This window comes from Podarcis gaigeae, assembly GCF_964106915.1.
Source record: "Podarcis gaigeae genome assembly, chromosome: 6".
NCBI lineage: Eukaryota > Metazoa > Chordata > Lepidosauria > Squamata > Lacertidae > Podarcis > Podarcis gaigeae.
Window position 1 is genome coordinate 14628824 of NC_139682.1, and position 27544 is coordinate 14656367.

The 27544-nt window shown below is 45.5% G+C and overlaps 1 protein-coding gene and 1 long non-coding RNA gene across 5 annotated transcripts in view; one reads left to right on the top strand and one right to left on the bottom strand.

Moving 5' to 3' along the window:
* PMEPA1 (prostate transmembrane protein, androgen induced 1) overlaps positions 1–27544 on the top strand; it is an 82073-nt gene that overhangs the window by 38200 nt on the left and 16329 nt on the right. Inside the window, exon 1 of one of the 4 annotated variants that reach the window (XM_083744655.1) lies at positions 27272–27542. The exons of the other annotated variants lie outside the window; for them this stretch is intronic. Coding sequence (XP_083600781.1) covers positions 27341–27542 — 202 coding nt within the window. The 5' untranslated portion in view covers positions 27272–27340. Of the gene's footprint in view, positions 1–27271; positions 27543–27544 lie in introns of those variants that run through there. 4 annotated transcript variants of the gene reach the window in all.
* Positions 22000–27509, bottom strand: LOC310847244. Its single transcript, XR_014565718.1, has 3 exons — positions 27406–27509; positions 24686–24745; positions 22000–22241 (listed from the first exon to the last, which is right to left on the bottom strand). It is a non-coding gene; the product is annotated as an uncharacterized lncRNA (long non-coding RNA).

A 27544-nucleotide genomic window follows, 5' to 3' on the forward strand; every position in this document is an offset into this window, starting at 1 on the left:
CCTAATTAATAAAACGCTGGCAATGCTGATGTACCTGGACAAATGTTCTGACCTGGTATAATGAAGTTTCCTATACAAAACTCTGCCCTCCAAATTGGGTGATGGGTGGCCAGTCTGCCATAAGCGGCACAGGCAGCAAGAGTTTGTGGCACTCCCGGATGGGCAAGGGGGTTTCAGGCACATGCACACAACTCTTTTGTGCCCTGCACAGCCAAGGCACTTAGACCTCCCTAAGCTTTGCGAGGACAAAGCTTCATCGTATTTTGACAAAGCCCAAGCACCTGTCTCCTGCCTGGAACTTCCAGTGTGTGTTCCTGGGAGGTTTTTGAGCAGAGGCTGGATGGTCATCTGTCATGGATGCTTGAGCTGAGATTCCTGCAATGATGAACCTTGGATCCCCTTCCAACTCTATGATTCCAGGACTAGGCCGTTTGCACATTTAACAATTTTTAATGCGTGAGATTGCAAAATAGGATCTGATATTTTTAATAGTGAGCAACCGTTTGCTGCATCCTGTCTTAGTTTTGTAGCATTTGCTTATTGAAAGTAAACTCCGGTGATCTCAATAGGGTATACCGATTGGCTGCAGTCCTCCTAGGCTCACGATTCCAGGGGAGGATGTGAAATACACCTCTTGTCTTGTAACAACCTGCTCTGAAAGAAACCCAAATTGCTCATTAGGAAAGTTCCCAAAAGTATTACAATTCAGCGCCCAGGGTGCATTATGGAAGGAGGCAGGTTCAAATTCCTTTCAGCTGGATTGATTGTGGCACAAAGCATGTTCAGATGATGCTTATGCAGCCTGATTCTATCTTTGTTTACTGGAGAGGAGGGTCCACTAAAATCAGTGGGACTCCTTCCCTCTGCAGAAAGAGAGAGAAAGGAAACACGCATAGACTTGTGCCTTCAAAAGGTTGGATTGAAGTATATGGCAAAAATGGCGAGAATAATCTGAAAATCTTACAGCCCTTCTTTCAGAACAACAACAAAAAGAGAGCAGCAATTCGTGAAGATGTTTTGTCTGGTGTGCTGCAGTCTCCATAGTGAAGGCCAGTATTGTCTCTGCACACTCTGGGCTCTCAGAATGGTTTTAAGTGCAAAAGTCAGCACAGTTTGGTTCTCTCGTTACACTGTGTCCTGCAAAATTGCATTCTAAAATGATGAAACTGGATCGGGCATAGTCTTTTAACTTTCCCCAATCTCCATGCAGACTTATTTTCCAAGTTGTTTTCTGCTTCCCTCCTGTTCCACCCCCACCCCAGAAAAGTATATGCCAGCCTCTGTTCTCTGAAGCAAGCCATGTATCTCGATAATACAATACTTGCCTTCTCCTGCATTCAGACTGGAGGTCTAGACACTTTTTCTACCTTTTGTTCGGAGGGGTCACGGGGTTAGGATAGTGTTCCCAGCCAATTTTCTCTCTCCCGAACAGTGGATGTTTTCCCACAATAGGGGGTTGTGCTTGGGAAATAAAGCCAGGGCTCGTCCGCAGAGAGCAGGCCCCTCTTTTTAAGCACACTCAATTTTTATAATTGCCAAGGCAGCTCCCGAAGAGAAACGTGCTTTTGAAACGCAGTCAAGATTACTCCCACTCCAGTTCTTACATGCACAGATTCTCAGCTGACACAGTCTAAATAAAAACCTTTTACCCTATGCCAATAAGTCTCGAGCAAGCTGCCAAATAGCGTTGAGGACCAAGATACCAAAAAAAAAACAACAACAAAAAACACCCCACCCTCCACTGCTAAAACACTGCAGTCAGGTCTCAGCAGCGTATGCCTCATGGAAAGGGTACAATTGACGTCCCTCTTTCCACTGCGTTCCACACACAAGATGTTCGGTCTTTGGGGAAGGGGGTGTTGTTGCAACATATTAACAGAATTTTAAATATCTTTGTTGGATTCTAGGCAAATACAACTCCCTTAGCAACAAAGCAGAGCCAATACTTTTGCTGGTACATATTCTCTCTCTCCCCAAACCTATCTCTCTCTTTTTTTTAATAGTAAGGCATTTATCTTATTTTTAAAAGTCACACACACACACACACACACACACACACACACACACACACACCATGCAAAACAGTGTTCCAGTTATTCAAACAATGCTCCAACTTTGCAATTGCTGTGGTGAGACCATCTGTTCCTCTTGTTATCGAGGTCCATCCTGACTCCATTGCTTCATCCACCAGGCTGTCACAAGGAGTAAGTCTGCAAGCCTAAACATGCTTGCTTGGAAGTATCGGTTTTAGAGTTTGCACCTTTCAAGCTGGCCCTGTAAATAAATGCTCAGGCCCCAAGTGGCTATAGCGATGGCTCTTTGGATGTGAACTCCATTTCAGATGTTGCTAGACTACATCTCTGCTCATACCTGTCTGTTGGTCATGCTGGCTGGGACTGATGGGAGCTAGAGCCTACCAATGACATCTGCAGATTCCCCGCCCCTTTTATTACCAGATGCTTTTTTGGGCAAGCAACACCGGCTGACACCCTCCATCTTGTTTTGCCCATCCTGGGGCCAGTGGCTGGCCACTGTTGGGGACACAATGACAGATTCCATGGACCTTTGATCTGATCCAGTACAGATGGTTCTTATGTTCTTACAGTGGTGCCATAAAGCCCTTCTGTCTCTTTTTATGAGGAAGGGTTTGCTGGGATTTAAAATGGCTACATATGTTAAGGAAAATCCCACGTGTAGACTTCAGGACTTGCTGTTTGTAGAACGTAAAAGTGGGTTTTTTTGGAAGTCGGACAGTGCGATAATGCAAACCCTTCCAAAGGGCAGGGAAAGAAAAGAATCTGGTTCTATCCGTCATGGCTCCTTTTAGCAATTTCTTTCAGATCACCTACGCCTCTGTGTCAGTGCAATTAAAAGAGAAATTCTGTCTAATGAACAGTTGTAGCCCTTGGGCTATTGTGGAATGAGCAGTGAAGTTGGGAGCAGTCTTATTGAAATAATAATTAAGGAACAAGGGAGGTGGGGAAGAAAAAGAGAGGAATTATTGATGCTCATACAGCCCAATAAATGTTGATAAACAGTAGCAAGCCCAATTTGGAATTTCAGAGACAAACTTTCAGGCCTCCCACATCACTTGTAACAACAGTTGCATGATGCAGTTTAAGGCTAGAGGGTTGGAAGTTACTGATCCCATTTTTCCATCTCAGAAATAAGAGTAGTGCAATGTTATGCATGTCTGCTTGGAAGTAATTCCAGCGGTGTTCAATTCGAATGGTGTTCAAGTGTCCAGAGCTACACTTACCAATGAGACTTAAACCTGATAAAACATGCACAGGAGTGAGTGGTCTAGCATGTACAACTGGGGCTAGATGGACTCATTGGGTGGTCTTGGTGGTTTGGTTTTGGCTTGTTTGGTAAGAAATAAACCACAAGCTGTGGTTTCACAGGTAATGCTAAGCCAACCCTCTGGTTCGTTTCCTCTTGGCATGGCCATGTGTTTTGTGAATATTTTCTTGTTGTGGTATAGCGGCCCCTTAAGAGGCTTGATAGACTGCTGTGTCTGCTGCCTGCCTGGGATGGATGGAAGGAAGGGAGGAAGGAAGGAAAAGAAACATTTAAGTATCTTGACAGCCCACAATACAAGGAATGGGGACAGTTGGGTTTGGTGAGATACAAGATGTCTAAGTCATACTCATTCTGAATAGTTGTTTTGCTTTGACCAGCCTTTCCTGAAGACAACTCTTGTTCACAGCAAGAGCTAATGGTCAAAGGTGGCCGTGAGTCCTTGGGAAGACATGGTTTTGGCAAGCACACCAGCATTTTGTGGCCCGCTGTCTTGACCCCAATATTCTAGCTACACTTCTTTTTCACCAATTCTCTTTCTCCTCCCTGCCCCCAAGTCCCTTGTTCTTCATAGCCTTAAAAAGAAAAGAAAAAAGCCCAACCCAACACACTAAGAGACCAAACCTATCAAAAAAAATGAAGAAAAGACCCTGTGTTGTACCCAGTCCAGAGAGAGAAGCAGAAATGGTGGTGAAGAGAGAAAATAGCAGTAGCACTTAGACTTGTCAGGTCAACTGCCACTTGTGGAAATCCACATGTATAAAAGACAGAGAGTTTGGAGCATGCTCTTCCATTCTGAACTATCAGGTATATCATCAGACTGAATGATGGCTGGAGCTCTTCAGCATAAGAGACATAGGGAAGCTGGCTTATTATACGGTCCTTCTCGGTCAGCATTTGTTGGTAATGACTGGCAGCAGCCGTCCTGCGTTTCAGGCAGGGGTCCTTCCCAGCTGGGGATTGAACCCAAGACTTTCTGCATACAGATCAAGACACTCTGCCGCTGAACCACAGCCCTTTGGTCACCTCTGCTACTGTAGCTCCATTGCTCTGACACAACAGAGCAAGGGCTGTATTGCAGAATATCAATATACAGCCGCATGTAAATTTCCCACAGTGCCCCAAAAAGGGTAGTCACGTGGTGCTGGACTACAGCTCCCATCAGCCTCAGTCAACTTTGCCAGGGAAGCGCTGTAGACTCAAGAAATCTGAGGACCACCACATTAGCTACATTTGCCCCCAGAGCATTGCGGGGACTTAAACAGCAGCTCCTAAACCAATTGCCTAGGGATGCTGAGAGCAGATTCCCGGGTGAGCATGCCATGAAATTGATCATGGAGACTTTACCCCTCAAAAACTAATTCCCTCTCCCCCAAACCAAGGACCCTTTGCTGTCTCTTTTATGCACGATAAGCCTAAATCTTGTTAAGCCAGATTTTGTGTGTGGTTCAAGATATTTTAAGTCTTCCGCAGCTCATTAACCCTAGGAGAAGGAAGGATGTTTCCTGTACTGGCCCAGCTTTTCAAGAGTTGGTTTTTTTTTTTTTTCATCACCCACAATTTGCCCTTTTGTTTATAAAGCTGGTGTAGTTGCTAAGATCAGTTTGCTGCCTACCATTTAGAAAGTTGGCTGCTTTTTAAGTAGGCAGCTTGGAAGGCAACATGGTGTTTCTAAGAGAGCTGAGGCACCGCTTAACTCTTTGTGTGTGTGTTTTAATTGCTGAGCAAATAGAAGGGGAAAGGTTCGAAGCTGTGTGTGAGTCGCTAGTGCTGAGCAATGTCATCTGTTGCTCCTCCACCCTGCTCCTTTTTTATGTTGAGTCATCTTTGTATGAGTCTTGGGCACACTTGGCATGACATCATTGAAGTGCTCTGACAACACTGTGCCATGCAAAATGGGCAGGGATTCATGCTGGAAAACACACAGTGCAAACAGCACAGAAAACACACAACACAAACAGCACAGAAAGCGGCCTGGTTTGCCACTAGATCTGTGCATATAACACAATTGGGGTTTTGTGTTGTTGTTTTTTTTGGTGTTTTCCCCCCATCACTATTAAGAATCTGAACGTTGCACAGTAGCCTGAAATATGTAATTCAAGAAGGTAAGCTAGGCACATTAATCTTTCCCAATCTAGGATCATATATCAAATAATAGAATTGGATTAAAGTATTTTTCTCTTCCTTAATCAGCTAGCAAACGGGGGAAGGTTAGGGTGTCAAGAGAGAGCTATTTCTGACCCAGTTAAAATACACTGTACTTGGTCCTGTAAACTCAGAATGAGCATGTCGTGCTCTCACATCCTTTCTCCTCCCACAAATCCTGGTTTGCAGTCAGAGATCAAACCACAGTTGTTGTTGTTTTTATTCGGACATAATGGGAAACTGTGGTTTGGCAAACCCTGGACATTTTGCATTATGGTGCACGATAAGAGGGAGCATGCAGGCAGAGAGACTTGCTCTTGGTTCTGTAAAACATGGTTTATACAGCTGAGATATTATGCCTGAACTGGGTCTTTCTCTAAAGCATGTGGATGGGCTCACTTGCACTATCTTTCGGGAGACGCATTTATACGATGCTGATCACTTCTCTCGCTGCAGGACGCCAGTGTTTTAATTTATTAGGTTTATCTATGAATTGCTGCCATGTGGTCCATCTGTTATATGAACAGAATCCTTTGCTTTTGCAGAATTTTGCACAGTACTTGATTCGCAACAGTTCTGGACAATTGCCATACCCTCCTGGAAGTGCAGATAAGTGAAAATGTAGCTGTACTGCAGCGCTCATCATGCCCAACATTCATGCTTCCATTTTTTTTATTAATTTTTTTTTAATAAGCATTAATGTAAGGCTATCAGTATAGATGAAACTTTATATTGTCCACAATTCTTTATTTACTTGTCCATGAGTGTCACGGAACTAACGACGGAGTAGACATACACAGGACCGCACAGTTGCAGAATGACTTTGGCCACAGAGATGGCTTCCTTGACCGCTGGGGAAAGGCGTTAACAAGTAACTGCACATTATTTCTGGTGGGGATGTGAGAACTAAAGAGGGACTTGGGGGGGGGGAGAGAGATGGCCGTCATGTGGGTGTCCTGAGCAGTTTAATTCATTTAAGAAACCATTTAGGTTAGGAGACCTTGAGGGTAGTTTATAAGACTGCCAACTTGTTTTAACAGGTCCAGCTCCTGTGCTTTGTAACTGCTGCTGTATACATTGGAAGTTGATGATAATACGCACTGTCTCTACTGGGGCAGGAGAGGCCTGCAGAGGCTCCAGATTTCTGCATATCAAGCTGCTGTTAAAGTTACAGGAGCAGGTCAGAGCCCCCCCCTCCAAACCCATCATTTCGCAATCCCAGCTACCCAGGATTCTGGAGGGAGCAAAGGTCATGGGAAGGGACATAGGAGCAATTCAGTGCTAAAAGCTAAGGAGGGGCAACCCTACAGAGTACAGTACATAACCACAAACGATATAATACTATCAAATCGTAAATTAAGGAGCACATTTGCGAGTTTTAAAATTTTCTACAGCATCTTTTTTATTTTCTGTAATGAATTGCAAGCATTCCTGTCTTCATTGTGGGAACAGAAGAATAATAATCATCAACAACAACAAATTATTATTATTATTTTTAAAATATACAAGTTAGAATATTTGTTGTTTTTGAAAGCACAGGGCTGTTTCAGGTATCTTTTTTTTGCATTGTGAACCATGGACTTTAGAAAGGAAGGTGGCCTCAGGACCCCAGAATGGCTTATTTTCTTGTGAAGGCCACCTGACAAATGGTAGTCATCAGAGAAAGGCAATGCTGCCTCTTTAAATGGCCACTCTCTCTGTCAGCGCATCTTGTGGGGCTGAAATGCCCTTTGTTATCACAGTCTAGACAGGACGCAGGCGGAATATTTGATTGTGTGTGTGTGAAGGTGCAGGCAGAGGGAGGGTGGAGTAGACAACTAGACAAGGGTTAGGTGAATTTGACTGGCTTCATCTATGAACGGATTGCAATGATTTTTCCCTCCTCCCCACTTCTTATCTGGCAAACTCTGCCTGCCCTCTTTTGCTTATTTTAAAGGTGGAAGGGATGAAAAGCCAACCCTGTGTGTTTATAAAATTGTTCCATTTCTCAGAAGGAGACATTAGCGCACTGCAGCCTGCCTCCCTTTAATTGCCCTTTTTATGACTGTCTAGACATCATCCAGATACGTGTTTGCAGTGAAAAGACGTATCCCCTCCTTCTGGTTATATGATATAGTCCGAACCCTTTTCACCCATTCTCTTCTAACTCACTCCCTGGTTGTTCTTTTAAGAATGGGTTTTATCCCTGTATTCCCTCCCAAGCAATCGTATTATTAGTACTGTGCACCAATTGAATGTTTCAGTTGTATTTTGGGTTCACCCCCCCCCCCGCTGTGTTTTCCTGGTGTCATGAGGGGCTTTCTTCTCCCCCAACCCCCAAGCTTTTTGGAGGGGATATCGAGCTTGGAAAAATGGCTCTCATTTGGAGTTACTTAAGCAGATCACATTTCTAAAGCTGTGTTTATATTCAAACATAGCCACTTCTTTGTAACCCCCCCCCCTCTCTCCTCTTTTGCTTTCATTTTTGTGTGGCTGGTAAGAAGAATACAACTCCTCCGACCAGGTTTTAAGAATGGAGACAACAAGGAACTGTGAATGGGCTTGGGAGGGTTTTAGTTATGCAAATGAGCTGCATTAATTAGCTCTGTTGCCATAGCTGCTACTTTATTGTTTAAGAAGGGGGGGAGGGGGGACAGGCTGTGCTATGCCCAATTCTCCACCTCCAAAAAAAGGGGGGCTAATACCCTTATGCCATCCCTGTTCAGGACAAAATTTCCTAGGTCATGAATGTTGTGGTTTTCCTCTGCCAAGACTGAATGCATGAAATTAAGAGGTTTAGAAGGAGAAGGGGGAGTTAATTTATACCATAGTCATCCTAAGAGAGAGAGAGAGGGAGAATATGAAGATATCCTGTAAGCTTGTTAGCAGCAAAGCTAAGGTTACGTTTGTGAAGGCTGATGGGGTGAAGAGAGGGGATGGGTCTAGCTTTCTTAGCCTGTCCTCTCTGCTTTCTTTTCTTTCCCTCCTTGTGGGCGACTGGGGAGGGAGAGCTATTGTTGGTGTTGACCTTGCTGAAAAGCCATAAATATTTGCCTCCGCCCCCTCACCCCAACCCATCCATCCGCCTTCTGGTTTATGGTGAAAGAGGACTCTGAGGCAATGGAAATAGGAGCAACAAGAAAGCCAAATTCATGGGCATGCATGTAAAAAGAAGTGCCCCATTTCTGCCTTAACAGGCGTTCAATGCAACACAAGTATTGACAACTGAATTTTGGTATAATATTTCTGCTTCAAAGAGAAACCTTTGGGGTTGAGGGTGGGATGGCTCTTTACCTTACAGAACTCTTTTTAAAAAAATGCAACAACATTTGTGTTCTTGCCTTCCTTGTTGCAGCCAGAAAGCACCCAAGGGGGTTTAATTTCACCTTGGCAAAGGGAGTTAACTTCTTCAGAGAGACTTGGGAGGCAGAGAAAGCGTTAAGCATCTTCTCCCAATTCTGATTATTTGATCCCTGGCACCTCCAGTATAGGGACGCGGGTGGCGCTGTGGGTAAAAGCCTCAGCGCCTAGGGCTTGCCGATTGAAAGGTCGGCGGTTCGAATCCCCGCGGCGGGGTGCGCTCCCGTTGCTTGGTCCCAGCACCTGCCAACCTAGCAGTTCGAAAGCACCCTCGGGTGCAAGTAGATAAATAGGGACCGCTTTCTAGCGGGAAGGTAAACGGCGTTTCCGTGTGCAGCTCTGGCTCGCCAGAGCAGCGATGTCACACTGGCCACGTGACCCGGAAGTGTCTTCGGACAGCGCTGGCCCCTGGCCTCTTGAGTGAGATGGGCGCACAACCCCAGAGTCTGGCAAGACTGGCCCGTACGGGCAGGGGTACCTTTACCTTTACCTTACCTCCAGTATAAAAAGAAAGAAAGGGCAGAAGTAAAGATAGCAAGTGAAATGAAGTACTTCTGCCCAAAAAGAGTAGACAGTATTGGCCCAGATGGACAGATATCGTGGCCAGGAATAAGGCAGATTCCTTATGGCTGTGCAAAATCACGATTCTTTCATTTTGATGCTGGATAAGGTCCCCGCCACCCTTCCACACACACACTCCACATCAAAATGGCTGCTGTTTGAGGAAAGGCTGTGGCTCATCTGCCTTGCATGCAGCTGGTCCCAGGTTCAAATCCTGGTGTGTCTAGATAGGCCTGGGAATGTTCCCTGTCCAAAATCCTGGAGAGTTGCTACTGGTCAGTGTAGTAGATCAATACCGAGCAAGATTGCTTACAGTTCTGTGATTCTAACTCTGTGATCTGTAGATCTGTGCGGGGAATAAGGGTGTCCAAACAAATCTCAGCACCTCTTAACAAACTACATTTCCCAGCATTCTTTGCAGTGCGGGAGCCATTACTGTTTCAAAGAGGTATGATACTGCTTTAAATGCATAGTGCAGATGGGGCCTAGGCAGAACACTTCCCCTTGATACCTGGATTTCTTTATGGAGGGAGGTTTTCATATGAGGAACATTCAATTCTATTAGCACCATGTTCCCCACCTGAATGGGAACTTGGTCTTTGATCTGCAGCCATGCGGTGATCTGTGTACCATGCCAGAAAGACTAAGAAAATGCAGGTCTGAAAGTTCCCAGAGCTAACCTTGAATTATTCCCCACCCCAACTTCATAGGTTATGCTCAGAGGGACATTCATGGGTCTCCTCCCTCACCTTTTATCCACCTGGTGGAGTGTGATGGCAAGCTAGTACTGTACCAGATTGCAGGAGGCAAGTTTTCCTCCATGGGCTTTCCTGGCTCAGTGCATCCTTGTTGGATATACAACAGCAGAGATCATTCAGGGTTAATTCTGGGTTTTTTGGTCTGCATGTCAACGAGGAAGACAGTTGAGACTTGACAGTCGATGGAGCAAGAGAGAAAAGTTGTTCTGAAGGTGGTTTACCTTGGGATGTGTAGTCAAATATGTCTCCCTGTTCTCAACTGGGCCTTAGACTCATAGAATCATATAACTGTTGGGAAAGGGTTATGAGGGTCATCTAGTCCAACCCCCTTCAGTGCAGGAATCTTAAATATGATTCTTCCCAAGTTATACCTTGCCCTTGTTCAATTTGTCATCAGTAAAGTATTGTTAGTTTCTTTCTCCCCATAACTACTTTATTCTCTGCTCATATTCCTCACCACAACTGTGCTGTTCCTTGCCTTTCTCTCTGGCCCTGATCCGCAACACTTCCAGAGGGGGAGGCCAAGCGAGGAGCAAGTTGCTGATGCTTTTCCTTGGTCCTCTTCCTGCTTCTTTGAAGGCGAAGAGGTAGAAACAGTGAGGTCCAGTATCATGAGCCGGCTCAGAAGGTGCCCATGGAAGCACACCCCTAATGCCCACCTTGTAGACGCCACCCTGCTGGAGGCAAGGGGGCTGATCAGTGCAAAAAATGTGGCTTGGTTTCTGAAGTGTTTTCTAGCAATGAAATATAAAGTTACTGCATCAGCCATCAAAGAGAAGTGCTTTCAGAAGTGCATTTTAAAAATGCACATAAAAGCATATAAACTTGGGACAAGGTGTTAGAAAGAAAGAAAGAAAGAAAGAAAGAAAGAAAGAAAGAAAGAAAGAAGTGGGAATTCTACCCAACTGATAGCTCTGATGTTCTGCAGCAGTAGCAAGCTCTCCATGGAATGGGGCTTGCTTTCATTTCTCTCTCTCTTTATTATTTGGGGAGCCCAGAGCAGACAGTTTGCCGGCGAGACAGATGTGGTTGGGCAACAACAAACATCTATTTCTATAACTAGAAACAAATTTAGTAATTGCCTCTTTCAGTAGGACTTGATCAAGCAGGAAATGAAATTCCTAAATGGCAGTTAGCAGAAGTATCCTATAGCTAAACTAAAAAAAGTGAAGCACGCTTTGTGGTCTCATGAGTTTCGGACGGCTTGGGGGCTGGGGAAGAAGACTGCATTCTGCAAACCATGCAAGCATAGCACCAGCCTCTTACGGCATTTTATTTTATTACTATTTAATTGAAAGAAAAAAAATAAAAAACGTCCTTGACTTTGGAGAATGGATTCTGATTCCATGCTTACAGATTCCATGCACTGTTGAAGAGCTTCTGCCAGGGCTGTTATTCCTTATTTATTTTAAGAAATTACTCTACTGCAACATGTTGGCAAATTACATCTGTGTTTCCTCTACTTAGCTGACCTCACCCTAATATTCCGATTCTGCTTGGGGTATACCCTGTGCGCGTGAAGAGCTATTAGGTGATAGAGTTACCTAGAACAGTTCTCGATGGCACAAACATACTGGGTCTCGAACTGGTGACTTGAGCGACGTCCAAAAGGGGATTTGGCGTGTGCTCCACCAACCCAGGGCTTGTTTTTTCAAAATGGGGAACCAGATACAAAAAGAACTCTTGGGGCAGTTAAAAAATACATGTCATGCGAAACTTGTACAGTCGTAGCTCGGCTCCCAAACGCCTTGGGAGTCGAACGTTCTGGCTCCTGAACGATCGAAAACCGGAAGTGAGTGTTCCGGTTTTCAAATGTTCTTTTGGAAGCCAAACATCCAACAGGGCTTCCGATTGGCCGCAGGAACTTCCTGCAGCCAATCCAAAGCTGCGCTTTGGGAGTAGAACATTTCAGAAGTCTGAAGCCACTATTCGACTTCCGAGGTACGACTGTACTATGCTGGGTAATGTGAAAAGTAAATTAAGTGCTCCAGGCTCCCTTAAAACCCACATGCACCCTGGCCAAGAACAGACCTCCATTGCTTCACTCTGCAGAGTATTCACCAGTGTTTCTCAAGGAAACGTAACACTGTCTTCAAGACATGAAGGATGTCAAATGCCCAGTTCGGAATTTTTCTCTCCCACTCTTATAGGCTACTGAATGCCTTGGGATATGAAAGCGCATATGAAGAAAATGTACAGATGTCCTGTAGCAGGCTGTTTGAAACTTTCCATTGTTAATTTTTATTTTTAAAACCTGCCAAAACCTGGCTTTGGACATAGGAGCGAACATCAGGGAGGCGGACAAGCAAGTCTCCTTGCAGCTATAAACTGAAGACTGTCACTTGATGCTTCCTCCCTGACCCCTACAATGCCTTCCAGGTAGGGAATATTTGCAGGAAATGTAACTAGGAGACTTGCTTTTGTTGAATGCAGACTTTTTGTGTCTTGTTCTGCCTTTAGTTGAAAAGGAGCCATGTCTGAGAGCAGGACCTGTTCTAAACTGACCGGAGGCCTCCAGCCCAAGGATTGGGTGAAAGATTCCTGCATTGCAGGGGGTTGGGCTAGATAAGGGGTCGCCAACCTAAGGCCCAAGGGCCACAAGCAGCCCATAGGGGTCGTTTAACCGGCCCATGGACCCCTGCCGCCCACTCAGTCGGCTCCCATGCACCGTGCTAAACCCGCACGGAGCAGAGTGTGGATCGCCTTCCGCGATGCTGGCCAGCTTCCCATTGGCTGCAGGAAGCTCCGGAAGGAGCGCTGGAAATAGCATTTGCGCATGCTTGCTTGCACACACACTCCGGCCAACTGCGGCGCCTACAGGACCGTGAACTGGCCCATGCCACAAAAACTTTGCCGCCCCCTTCCAGTTCTACAATTCTATGGTTCTAGCTCTTTCTGATGTCCCAGGCAGGCAGGAAGAAGTGGCTGAGCCTGTGGTGGGCTACCGTACATGGCTGGTGGATGGCATTGTGCATGGTTTTCTGTGTGTGTGTGGTAAAGGTAAAGGACCACTGGACGGTTAAGTCCAGTCAAAGGTGACAATGAGGTTGTGGCGCTCATCTTGCTTTCAGGCCGAGGGAGCCGGCATTTGTCCACAGACAGCTTTCCAGGTCATGTGGCCAGCATGACTAAACCGCTTCTGGTGCAACGGAACACCATGACGGAAACCAGAGCGCATGGAAACGCCATTTACCTTCCCACCGCAGTGGTACCTATTTATCTGCTTGCACTAGCGTGCTTTCGAACTGCTAGGTTGGCAGAAGCTGGGACAGAGGAAAGGGAGCTCACACCACTGTCGCAGGGATTCGAACCGCCGACCTTCTGATCGGCAAGCCCAGGAAGCTCAGGGGTTTAGACCACAGCACCACCTGTGTCTCCATGTTATTGAGGGCTGGGCTACGTATAAGGAACTTTTGAAGGTGCTCCTTGACCCAGCCCTACCAATCCCTGAATTTTAGGTCAGTCTTAATGCTTCATGTCTTGGCATCTTTGCCTTGGGCTCCTGGCTTCTGAAATCTCTCTCTCTTTGGTTTTGGTTTCGGCTTTGCATTTCCTTTCTCTTCAATGAAAATTTTGCATGAAGGGAAGGCTGGGGAAAAAACCCAACCATTGTCATTTACAAATGACTGAACATTCTTCCCCAACCAGCCCCTAACCGAAGCACTCCTGTTTTTATAATGGAAGTATTTGCAAAACCGAATACCATAGCCTGACCTTTTGTCATAGTAAAATTTATCACTGTTGTGGAGAGTCCAACCAGATGTATGTACGTGTGTGTCAGTGTGTAAACATTATGGAAATGCGAAAGGTGGTGAGCCACAGAACTTGCAAACAGAACACTGAAGCTTTTTGCAGTCATTTGATCCAAATAAAATTGATTGTTATGCTATGCACTGCTGCTCCTTGGTGGATGAATGAGTTGTGCTTATGATGGATCAACAGAGTTGTCTGCATTTTTGGACTTTCCTCAAGGGTATCTATTTTTATTGTGTTAAATTTGTAAGATGACCTCCTGACCTGCACCACTGCTGCTGACCTTGATGGCTGGGTGCATGAAAAGCAGCGCTAGAAATTAGCCCGGCGCCAGGCACTTTGCACAACCATTTTGCAGGAAAGCAAAATGTCACTCAAGAAAGGATTTGTAAATATTTTCCTTGAAGCTTCAATTTGTTTTATTCTGGACTGTTTTATTTGATGTTTTACTGTGTTGGAAATCACTTTGAGATTTGTTCTTTAAAATATAAAGTGGCATAATAATAATAATAATAATAATAATAATAATAATAATAATAATAATAATAATAATAATAAATTAATTCCACTTGCGGGGAGGATAGCACCTAGACATTCCATTGTGGCTGCTATGTTTAAGGTGCCATTTGATGATTTGATTATAAAACTGAGTTTCTAATAGTGCTGAAAAGGTCTGGCAATGTGTGTGTGTGTGTGTGTGTGTGTGTCATCCTCCAAAGCAGGTTACTCCTCTAGACACCTTAAAATATTTTGGGTTGGACTGAAAGAACTGCAAGCGGAAGGAAAATCGCCGCCAATGCTGTTCCACAAACACCTGCACATACAAGGTGTTTATAATAGTTCTCATTGTCTGGTTGCCCCACAAGCTGTGTGGGCACTTGTGCAAGTTCTCGCCAGAGCAGAGTAACTTTACTTTTCTTGGGCAACGTCGTAGTGAGAGACGTGAAAACAGCTCTTGCGCCAATACAAGACTTTTTGCCTGCTTGCAAAAGGGTGTCCTTGGATCTGACCCATTTTGATATTGCTTTGTGCTACTTAGCATTGAAGCTGAGGATAAAGGTGAAATACGTGGCAGGCTAACGTTGACATACAGTAGATGTTGACTGCAAGATCCAGAGGTTGGGAGACGGGATCCCTGCCTGTCGTTCATTCCTACAAAAAGCCACATAGATCTGATTTCTGATGTTGCGATGGTTGACTCTGCTACAGATATTCTTCCATGGAAGAAAACCATTACAGAAGAGACTGGCCTCCATAGACTTCGTTTCATTCAATCTTCAAATGCTCTTAGGAGTTACAATTACCTGCAGTGTGTGTGTGTCTTTCTGTTTCCTACTGCTGTTTAACATTTCAGAAGCACAGAACCATCTGTGAAAATCATAATCCTCAAAGCACCCTATACTTTGAAGTCACCCTATTAATGTAGCTGTGCTACCATTAAATAAGGACTTCCAAGAGTTGTGACCTAAGGGACTTGACCTGAAGTCAACTATGGGTCAGGTAGCGAAAATGAAGCAGGACCTTAGAAAAGGAAGAGAAGGTGCATAGGACAGAACAGGAGAAGAGGCCAAACAATTATGGGTTCCTAATTGCATAGAGCCAACTTTTAAATACCGCATTTTCGTATTTTTCGCTCTATAAGACGCACCAGACCACAAGTCACACCTAGTTTTTGGAGGAGGAAAACAAGAAAAAAAATATTCTGAATCTCAGAAGCCAGAACAGCAAGAGGGATTGCTGCGCAGTGAAAGCAGCAATCCCTCTTGCTGTTCTGGCTTCTGTGATAGCTGCACAGCTTGCATTCGCTCCATAAGACGCACACACATTTCTCCTTACTTTTTAGGAGGGAAAAAGTGAGTCTTATAGAGCAAAAAATACGGTATATTTTGAGGCACGTTGCTTCTCCTAATTCCCAGTACAGTGGTACCTCAGTTTCGCATCAGGTTACGTGATTTCAGGTTGCACACTGTGCTGAACCCGGAAGTACCGGAACAGGTTACTTCCGGGTTTCGGCGCATGCACAGAAGCACCGAATTGCGATCCGTGCATGTGCAGACACGGTGCTGCTTGTTGCGAATGCTGTGGGTTGTGGACGTGCCTCCTGCACGGATCACGTTTGCAACCCAAGGTTCCACTGTACTGGTCCTTTAAGTGCCTTTACATTTCTGCTGCCTCTTTCGGTTTATGTAATAAAGAAAGCTGCTCATTATATTTTTAAACTTCATCTTTTGCCTTTTTGCACATGTGATTGGATCGCATGATCAGCACTGCTAGCAGAAGCTCTTAAGAGCTTGTTTGATGTTCCACCACCAAAGAAAAAAGAGAAAAAAGGAAGGGGGGGGAGAGGAGAGAAACACCTGGGGTTGCAGCAGAGAAGGGAGCGAGATCCGGTGCCACACAAGTAGAAAACTGAGATTGAAATAGAATTGGGGACAGTTCTCGCCAGTGTTCGCGTCCTCTTTTGTGAGTCACGCTATAAGTGCAGCTCTAAGGATATCAGAGGTGTTGATTTTTGGGGGGTGCGGGGGGGGGGTGCTAAGCAACATGCTAAAAAAGAAAATACAGTGGTACCTCAGGTTAAGTACTTAATCCGTTCCAGAGGTCCGTTCTTAACCTGAAACTGTTCTTAACCTGAAGCACCACTTTAGCTAATGGGGCCTCCTGCTGCCACTGCGCTGCCGGAGCCTGATTTTTGTTCTTATCCTGAAGCAAAGTTCTTAACCTGAAGCACTATTTCTGGGTTAGCGGAGTCTGTAACCTGAAGCGTATGTAACCTGAAGCGTATGTAAGGCAATTTGAACTATGAGGGCACTCACTGTGGATTTCTGAATTCTTTAATTCCAAGACCTGGAAAAAACAGATTGTAGCTGGGGATGTGTTTGTGTGTGTCTCACTGAAAACAGAAAGCTAGCAAAGTTAGGGGGAAAGGTTGTAGTTCACTTCTTGCTGTGGTAGTTTTCTATTTGCAGGAAGCATGGGGGGGGGGGAGAGAGGATTGAAAACATGAAAAATGACAGCCTTAAACTACAACCCAAACAAACCTTGCCTGCCCACCTGCACCAGCTTTCTTGGTGGCAGTGGCCCCTTGAACCATCTCAGAACTTCACACACACAACACAGTCAAGGAGACTTTCTTCCCTATCATTACTAGGATTAAGACCATGCATCTAAAACAAGGCCACAGCAAGTCCTGGCTTTTAGTTTTAGGCTTTGCTGCCCATGACTAATGCAACAGCAAATGGTTGACCAATAATGTTTTCCGTCCGGCTTGCTTGAGAGGTTGTTACAACACAGAAACTTCTTCAGCCTAAGCCCTCTCTTATGGTGGGTGGAGGCTCTGAGATCTTTGGAAACAGCACAATCAGTGGCATAGCGTGGGGGGTGCAGGGGGGGCCGGCCGCACCGGGCGCAACATCTGGGGGTTAGGGTTAGGGGGCGCAAATCCATGGGTTAGGGGGTGCAAATTACTTGCCTTGCCCCGGGTGCTGACAACCCACGCTACGCCACTGAGCACAATGTTTCATTGCTCTGATAATTTTTTTTGAACCGTGTTTGAGGACACCTTGAAATTCTGCAGAAGCCTATCAGGGATTTCTTGATGGCAAAACTGGCAGTAGTGGACCAATGTTCCTGAAAGACAGCTAGCCTGCAATCACCTATATAACCCCATAAATGTGAAGTTGCAAGTTGACTGTTAGCTGTGTTCTAAGCAATGTTCTCTGTATAAGTGGAATAACAGAGGCCCTAGCCTTACCCTCAGAAAAAGCCTGCACCTTAGAACATACATACATACATACATACATACATACATACATACATAATTTTATTTGTATCCCACCTTTCCACAGTTCAGACCAAGCTCAAGGCAGCTTGCATCATGGAAAAAGACCACATAGCCACAACATAACGAAAGTAGCAATAAACAGCAAATAAAACATTTTTAAAAGGCACAAACAGACCAAACAATTTCCACGTAAGTCAAAACAGTCAAAACAAGGTCTAAAATTAAGATACCAAACAAATACAAAAGCCAACAGCAACAACCCCACCCAACAAAACCCACTGAACTACTCAGCCCAGGAGCCTCTGGAGCTTCTGCTGTTGCACCAGGTGCTGAGCCTAGGGGACATCACAGGGCAATGCAGCTATGACCTAGTGAATTGAACCTAACAGAAGGCGGGGGGGGGGGGAGAGAGAGAGACTGAATTTTGGCCTCACACAGGGCACCGCTGAAATCGGAAAGACCAAGGTCTGCCCCTGTTGTTATTTATTTATTTATCTATCTGTTGCAAGATTCTATGCTGAGTAACCATTCACTGAGCAACTTCCTAATGTTGTCTCTACAGAGTTCCAGTGCTCAGCATGGTAGGTAGATGCCAATGTGACTAATTTACATGGTTTGTTCCAGTTGTGAAATTGGCACCCGCTCTTGCCCTTCACCAACCTAGTGCTCTCAGTTAGGGCTGGTAGAAGCTGCAGTTTACTGATGGACAACTGAAGGGCGCTTTCCCAAGAGAGCCAGTTTGGTGTAGTGGGTCAGAGTTCCCGGGCTACGAACTGGGAGACCAGGGTTTAAATTCCCACTCGGTCATGAAAATCACTGGGTGACCATGGGCCAATCGCTCACTCTCAGCCTAACCTAGCTTTGTTGTGAGGATGGCATGGGGATGAGAACTATGCAACTCACCTTGAGATCCTGGGAGGAAAGGTGGGATATAAATTCAACAATAAATAAGTTTGCCTAGAGCAGTTTTCTCCAAATCTGGTGCCCTCTAGATCAGTGGTTTCCAAAATATCTGGAAAGCACCAAGTTGGGCTCAGCTTGACTCACAAATGTTCCTAACCGAGCTTTTTGCTGCCATGTAGCTTGTATCTCTCCCACCCAGCAACTCATGTATATTTTGTGAATCTTCCTTTAATCCTTTTATCCCTCTGCTTTTCTCCCCTCTCTGCTAACTATCCAGCATAATCTTTGGAATTCAACACAGGTGTTTGTGCTTAGCTGAGAAGCTCTAGCATTCAAGATTACCCCCACCCCGGATAGCTTCCAGCAATGCAGTCAGCAAAGGGGGGGGGGGGGAACCATCCTGATTTAGGATTACATTCTGCAGATAGCTTTTGGAAAGAAACATCCTCTGAGGGTGCACCATTGGGAGGGGGAAACAGGACACTGCAGGTTTCTTCCTGGTTTTCTGTTTTGTCTCATGGGATGCTCTACAAGTCTGTGCAAAGTGCCGTTTGCATCTGTGTTCCCAGAGAGACCAGGTTTTTTTCCCCCTGTTCTACACACACACACACACACACACACACACACACACACACACGTATGCATGGATCTCAGCCAGTGTTGCCAGTTAGGGAAACTGCATACCTCATGCAAAACAGTAACATGGCATTGTTAGATGGTGAAATGCCTTTTGAATGGTTGTGTGGAAATGCCTGGCAGTGTGTGAAAGCCGAAAGCCCAGTTGAAAACGTATCTCAGTGGTCTGGAGTTATGCTAAATAATATTTAGAGCCCTGTGAAAAGTACATAGACCTGAAGGAGGAAGTTGGAAGAGTGATATTCTTTCTCACTTCCTCTTTCACCTCTGTTGTGTTTTTCAAGGCTCATATTAATTATTATGTCCGCACCCCTTGGAAAGGTGTGAAGAACGAACTTTGCGTGCAATTTCTCTTTCCCTGTCTCTGCAGGGGAGAGGACTTATTCACACAAGGGAGAAAAGAAAACCACAGGGTTGGAGCTCATGCCACTCACTCAAAAATCCAAATGTGCCTACAGGCCTAAAAATGTTGGAAGCTCCTGTGCCAAGCCCTGAAAACCCAACTCTGTCCTTATCATCTCTATATGGCCTGATCCTCTGTTTTTGCTGCTCCTTCCTACTAACTTCATTGGCGTCCTGGATCCTGATTGCTTTTTCTCCCTGCTCTTTCCCAAGCCAGTTAGATCTGGTGTGCTGATGATATAATAATTGGAGAAATAGTTGCAGTTCCATAACACCGCTACCCAGTTTCCATTTCCTATGCCCAGTTTTGCCCCCGCCTTGCTAAAATTTGGCCTTGGGAACAATGGGAAGTTGCTACAAATTTCCATATTTATTAGACAAACCTAGTTCCTTGTAAAAAGTGACTCGTTTCCTGGTTTTTCAAACCCTTTCCCCAGATGAAAATAGGCCTTGCTCGGTTTGTGTTAGGCAGGAAGACTCCTGGAGAGAGCGGAGCAATGAGCCACACAGTGCAAACAGTTTGCTTCAGGGGCCTGTGCGGCTGGCTGCAAAAACCCACTGAAAATATAAGGAAGGTGCAGACATGTCTTCAGAGGATGCCAGCATGGTTAATGGGCAGAGTCAGTGAAGCTACAGAAGGCAAGAAGCCTTGCTTTTAAAGGTGGGCATCTTGCCTAAATGAGAACAGAAAGAAACTGGCAAAACAACTGTGAATTGACAATAAGGCAAGCAATTTTTGGAAGAGGATTTGATCAATCAATAAAAGCAATCAATTAAAATGCCTTTATGTATGTCAAACTGGGGACAGAGGCCATTGGGCCATGAGACAAGAAAGATGTTTGAAGGAATAGAGGGTGGAAGTGAAGAAGCCTAATGAATTGGTTGCATCACTTTTCACTGTGGGAGATGTTGAACAGATGCTCACTCCTGAACAACTTATTTTGGAGAAGGCATCTGAAGAACTAAGTCCAATTGCAGTCACATGGAGTGAAGTATTAGGACTGACAAACTAATTCACAAGTTTCTGATATGGGTAACACATACCCAAGAGTTCTCAAAAGAACCCCAACATGAGATTATCAATTTGTTTACTTGTTTCTTCAGAAACGCAGCTTGTCACTGACTTTACCACAAGGACTGGGAGGTAAAACAGTACAGTGGTACCTCTGGTTAAGAACTTAACTCGTTCTGGAGGTCTGTTCTTAACCTGAAACTGTTCTTAACCTGAGGTACCACTTTAGCTAATGGGGCCTCCCACTGCTGCCGCGCGATTTCTGTTCTCATCCTGAAGCAAAGTTCTTAACCCGAGGTACTATATCTGGGTTAGCGGAGTCTGTAACTTGTAACCTGAAGCATCTGTAACCCAAGGTACCACTGGACATGCAAGCCCGATCCCATTATTGTCTACTCTTTCAGGTGCGATAAAATAGCAAAAAACTTATATGTGCATGCTCCCTTCTCGGTTGATGTGCTATGACTGAGAGCCTGTGTGGTGTGGAGGCTTTTTCAGTTTGTTCATTTGCAGGGAATGAAAGGAGTGACAGTGGCTGTAGGGTGACCTGTATATCTGAAATATTATAATGGATGTGTGTAAGTTGGTGGTGAGACTGCTGCTGAAATCCTCCCCTAACCACAGACACACATATGGACTAATTCTTCCTGAACAGCCTGAAAATGGCTGAAGTTCTTGGATCAGGGAGACCTGGGCTGGGTTCTGATCCATATTCCCATGGTGCTGTGGAGAGAACTGTAGCTCAGACTTAAAGCAGCTGCTGTAGACGGTCCCAGATTCAATTCCTGGCATCTCTTGAGTAGGGCTGCGGAACTCCCCTTCCCAAGTTCCTTAGACGAAGGGCGAGAAGTAATATTTGAGGGAGAGAGGAACATATTTTGTCCCTTCTTTATGTCTACGAACGCTGGATGGATACAGCATTTGAAAGCGCCTGGCTCCCCCTTGCAAAGTTATCCCTTTAAATGTCTGCTTCAATTTGGCTTGCGATTCTAAAGAAGCAGGTCTTCATTCAAATCAGGAGGAAACCTTGGCTAGGCTTGCGCTTGGAGCAGAGATAAATGAAATTGCATGCCCGGTGCAAGTCAGCCGCATGGGGGTTGCTGGTGAGAATGACAATGAGTTTCGCTCTGCCTTGTCACACAGATTGCATTGACTAACAAGATTAGATTTTCATAAATTTGAGACACTCCCCCCTCCCTCATATCTTTGTGGGCAGCCAGGAGTCCAGACATGGATGTGTCTTGCACATATTTGGTTGTTAGCCAGTAAGGGTGTGTGCCTGAGAGAAGAGGGAGGAGAGAGATTTAGTAGGACAGAGCTTTTTTTTTTTTTTTTTTTTTGCTTGCTTGCTTCTTTTTTTTCTTTTCTTTTTTTAAAAAAGATGGTTCATGGAAGAGTGCACAGGCTTCTAGGAAGTTTGGGTTTCTCTGGGTTTCCAAAAATCCCCTGGTTATTTATTTTATTTTCAAAGTAATTAAGGGAGCTAGCATTGAAACAGACCATTCCCTTCCAGTATGTAGCTCGAATATTGAAACATGGTAATGATCTCCAGAATTTGAAATGTACCTACTCTTGCTTCTCTTCCAAAGGACCATGAAATGGTCCACAAAACCTCTTATGTGCAAGAATACCAAAGTTTCCAAAGATTCTAGAATAAAAAAAACCCCTGAGATTATATTCTAAGACATTTCTCAAAATGTGAAATATAGGTTTCGTTTCCTAATCTTTGCCAAAATTCACCAAAATTAGAACTTGATAACATATGGGGGAGGGGCATTTTCCGTGCTATTGTGCCGATTCAGTGAACGTTCCCTGGTTTGGCAAACTCAGTTAGAGTAACTATGTGCTTTTTGCAAGTCCTCTTATGAGATACCGTACAATTAAACAGTGGTTGTGACTTTACAAATACACGATGAAAAATTCTGTCTGCTGCAGCATATCCACTGTTCAATACTGTCAATACTGTTGAGATGTTAAATACCGTCAAATGTTGGCTCCTTCTGCATGTCAGCTCTCAGAATCTTATCAAAACAAAAGTTTGTTTCAATTCTGGGATATTTTGTGTGCCAAGTGCTAATGTTAAGTGGCAGTACCTAACTGGTACCCATAAACCAAGGACCACATTCCCTTATGGGCTGCCTTTCAGGGGGCCACATAGTGGGCAGGCCAGAGGCAACAACGAGCAGAGCAACAAAAGGGAATGTTTTAACCTTTATAGGGTGAGCTAGTCCCCTTTGCACATGTCTATCCAGGCAAGCAAAGAAGTATCTCTGGAGTTCAAGGACAGGCACTCAAGGAAGGTGCCAAGCAAGGGGTGCAGCCTGGGAAGAGTCTTAAGGATCAGACAGAGACGTTGGCAGGGCCTGAGGTTTCCCATCCCTGCTATAAAACTAAGAGTATATCCAGGTAACATTTGCTGCCAGAATCCACAAAGGGGATTTTTGGAGAGCAAATCCATTTCAGGCCCATTCAGTTTGCACTGCATCCCCTACACACAAACGCAGAGACACACAGAGAGACAGAGCTGTTAGGCCCTGCCCTCTTCCATACATCCCCATCACCATTCCAAGTGACTTTCCAAGCCCTTTTCTACTTGAGAAGACTCCTTGCATGACTTTAAAACCTGGAGGTTCTTTAATCCAGTGTTTCCCAACCGGTGTTCCACGGCACACTAGTGTGCCGCGAGACTTTGCCTGGTGTGCCGTGGGAGGGAGGCGGGCGCCATGTGCTTAGAGCAACAGGCTGCCGCCCCAAGCCTCGCGCGCCCGACGGGAGCTCCTGCCGGGTGCGCAAGGCTTGCAGACACTCGCCCGAAGCACGGGGCACCCTCCGGAGGGCTCCGCGTGCTTCGGGCAACAGGCTGCCGCCCCAAGCCTCGCGCGCCCAGCGGGAGCTCCTGCCGGGCGCGCAGGGTTGCAGACACTCGCCCGAAGCACAGGGAGCCCTCCGTAGGGCTCCCTGTGCTTCGGGCAACAGGCTGCCGCCCCAAGCCTTGCGCGCCTGGCAGGAGCTCCTGCCGGGCGCGCAAGGCTTGCAGACACTCGCCCGAAGCACGGGGAGCCCTCCGTAGGGCTCCCTGTGCTTCGGGCAACAAGCTGCCGCCCCAAGCCTTGCGCGCCTGGCAGGAGCTCCTGCCGGGCGCGCAGGGTTGCAGACACTCGCCGGAAGCACGGGGAGCCCTCCGTAGGGCTCCCTGTGCTTCGGACAACAGGCTGCCGCCCCAAGCGGCATATAGTCAATATAGGCACAGAGTTAATTTTTTAAACATTTTCTAATGGTGGTGTGCCTCGAGATTTTTTTCATGAAACAAGTGTGCCTTTGCCCAAAAAAGGTTGGGAAACACTGCTTTAATCATGCAGAGATCCTACTCGGGTTCAGCAGGCTTCCTTCCACAGCCACCAGTAAATGGAGGGCTGTGGGACTGCAGAAGAGGCTCCTAGGATGGAGAGGGTCCAATGAGTTTGTCTCCATTCTCCCCCTCGTTCAACCATCATTGCATGGGTTTGAGAGTGCAGAACAACTGAATAGGGCTAGGGCTAGTTATTATTATTTTTTCCATTAATAATTTTTGTAAACTTGGGTCATGCACACCTGCGGTGTTTGGTTTGTGCATTGGCTCTTTCATCATTCTACCCAACGCACCACTGGAGTTGTGATCGGTATGCTCTGCTGCTAGGTAAGAACCACATTTTCCGCAAAAGGCCGCATCAAGTCCCACTAGAATAAGGTTTGGAGCCATAATTGAGAAAACTGGCTATTGCAAAAAAAAACAAAAAACAAAGCCAACTCCTGAGACAATTTGTAGGGATGCAACTTAGTGACCTTTCACTAAGTTTTCACTCAGTCCTTGAAACTGATAGCGCTTATGGGAATGTGTGTGTGTGTGTTTTTTTAGTGGGGATATTTATCTGTAAAAGCAATCTATGCATTGCTCCCTATTCATGCTCCCCGGATTCCCAAAGCGTCTGTGTTTGTCTAGACAGAAAATACAAAGAAGCAGGTTGTGTCACACCAACACAGTGTCTGAACCTGCCTCTGAAATGTATTCAGGAGTAAAAAAAATTATGCTAAATTAAATTAGTGTGACCTTACTTTGCATTTCGAAGCCACATTTGTCCGTCGCGTAAAGCTTGGTGCATCCATCACTCTTCCCTGGGGAGAATTACAAAGGGGAAAAAATGGAATGAGGTCTCCTCTAATTGAAAAGTGACAATGATTAGGAAGCCAAATACAAAATGCATATATACGAAAAATACATAAATAGGCATGAGCAGAATGATAAATCTGTGTAGTTTGTTTCTGTTCCTCAAATGATTTTTTGGGGGGAGGCACTGTTATTGGGTTACTAGCACTACTATAGTAGTAATATATTGATCAGAGATTAGATTTTGAGGGGTTCCTCTCCCCAAACAGGTCTGACTAGCAGACTGAATTGACCCAGTGAATTCAACTCCTCTTTATGCCTTCTCAAAAACAATACTTTGTGAACGTGAAATGCAAGAAAATATATCCATGAGCTCCTTAAGCTTTCATGTACCACTCTATCCGAGTGAGAAGGGCCTCTTGTATAGCAAAGGCATCAATATGCCTGCTCTGTATTTGCACTGATTCTAAATTATAGAGGTGGAGCCAGAGGATCACTTTGGGGGGCGGTAAGGTGCCTGGCCTCCTGCGAGTTCTCAGCTTCTGATGAAGCTCACCTGTGCGTGTGAGTTAAAAGCTATTGATGCATAAGATGTTGATTGGTTATAGAAAATGAACCCCTTCTCCCTGGTTGCATGATAATTGCATAACCCCAGTCAAATGGAAGGAACAAGAAGTGAAGGGGACAGATACCCAATGATAACTCAGGGATAGAAACTTGATCACCCAAGGTTATGGGTATGATGCTTATCAGTGCTCCCAAACCACCTGGATCTTCAAAGTGCCTCCTTGTATGATAGGGCTGGGCGAGTGACATCTTTCTGTACCGTTAAGATGATTTAATGACCTTTTAATAAACTGATTGATTAGCTGGTGGTATGTTTGTTTTGCCGTCTGATTTAATGGCTTTTGCATTACGTGCTCCTGTATAAAATCACAGCAATTATCTGACTATGTGATTTTATTAATTCATTTGCCAACATTTCTACTCTGATCTCTAAAGGAGTTTCTAGGGCAGCTAAATATTAAAACCAACAATTCCAAAACAATAACCACGTCGGTAAAACAAAAGAACAGCAGGGCATTTTAACAATGTTAAAATGTCTTCCAAACACACCCCCAACATACCAGTCAGATTGGACAATATCAAAATACCTAAAATTTCTTGTCCAAAAAACAAAACAAAAACCCCAAACCATCTTCATCTAGTGCCCAAACAATAAGTTGGTGCTAGGTGAACCTTTCTGAGGATGGGGCACCATCACTGAAAAGTCCCTGTCTGGGAATCGGATGGAAATGGGACCTTAAGAAGGTCCCTTAAGAAGAATGGCAGAAAAAAAAAGAGAGAGAGAGAGAGAGAGAGAGAGAGAGAGAGAGAAACAAACCAATATTTGTGTATTCCCACCTCATTTCCAGATTCTAGGGAAATGTACATTCAAGCTGTAGGACTTGGCCAGCTGCTGGGTCCCCATAATCAACTTATATTGACATTGTTTATTCTCTTTCATAAGGCACATATTGCTCTTACTGTTACTAACGCTGACAAATGTTTTGTGGGGGGAATACCTGGGAATATGCATCCTCTCCCCTCTTTTGTTGCCCTTGACTTTCTTTTTGACATTAAAAAGAGAGAGACAGACACTCAAGGCAATGTACAAATCACATCTACGGCGTTGCAAATGTCATCAAACGAATTAACAAAACAGGCGCTTTTGTGGGAGCGGGGCAGAAAGAATCCCTGGCCCTGCTTTTGGAGGGGCGTTTTCTGCCCTGCGGTAAATCTTAAAACACAGACTCCCCCCTCACACTCTCTCTCACACACTGGCTGCCTCCAGCCCCACGTTCACACATGCGCTGCACAAAATTGCATTGGTGGGAACCCTTTTCTGCTCTGGAAGACGAGCGCTCCTAAAACAGGGCTGGTGCAGGGAGGGAGATTGCAAGGCAGGGGTTGTGCAGGACGGGGTTTGGGGTGGGTGCGGGGGGAGGCGAGCAATTCCATGGGCTCCTCTGTGAACTTCTCCCGGGCCCCCTGCGACTCTCCCACCGGCCTCTTCTGGGGCTCGTGATGTGACTGTCAAAAGCTGCCTGCTTGAACTCCACCCTTGAGGCTCCCTTGTCTGTCTGCCAGAGTGCTTAAAGCTGTCTAGGATTCAGCCAACCGTACCCAGGGTGAAAGCAGTTAACACAAGGACAAGAGGATTGCGCCCCCCCCCAAGCCGGGCTGCTCTTACCTTTAACCCCTTATGGCTGCAGCCAAACAAAAAGGGCCCAGCGCCTTCTGCTTCCCCACCCCCCACCTCCTGGTTGTGTGGGGAAGGCTTTCTTTACAAAGGGAGCCCTTGAATGCCCCCTTTCTCGCCTCCCCCCCAAACATTCAAATGAGGTGGAGGGCCTTGCGTCTGACGGGCCTTTGTTGCTATCGCCCCTGCTGCCCCAACCTCCTCAGAGCCACATTTTTTCTGGACATGTATCTCATTACAATACAAAGAAAAGCCCCCCCCCCCGCTCCTCTACTCAACCCCTCTTATTTTTTTGGGGGGGATTTGAAGGCCTCTGTTTATTTACAGGCTCTCTAGACAATTCCCTGTGGTGAGGATTGAGATGGTTGGGACAATAGGCACGCCATATATATGTGTGTGTGTGTGTGTGTATTTATATATACATACATATATATATGCACGCTCTGCGCTCGCTGAATGGAGATTGGCGCTTTTTTCTCTCACTTTCTGCTTCAAGCACCAAAAGCCAGCAACAGTGGGAAGCAGCAGGGAGCCAGAGAGGAGAGTTTGGATACTGTTGCTGGGT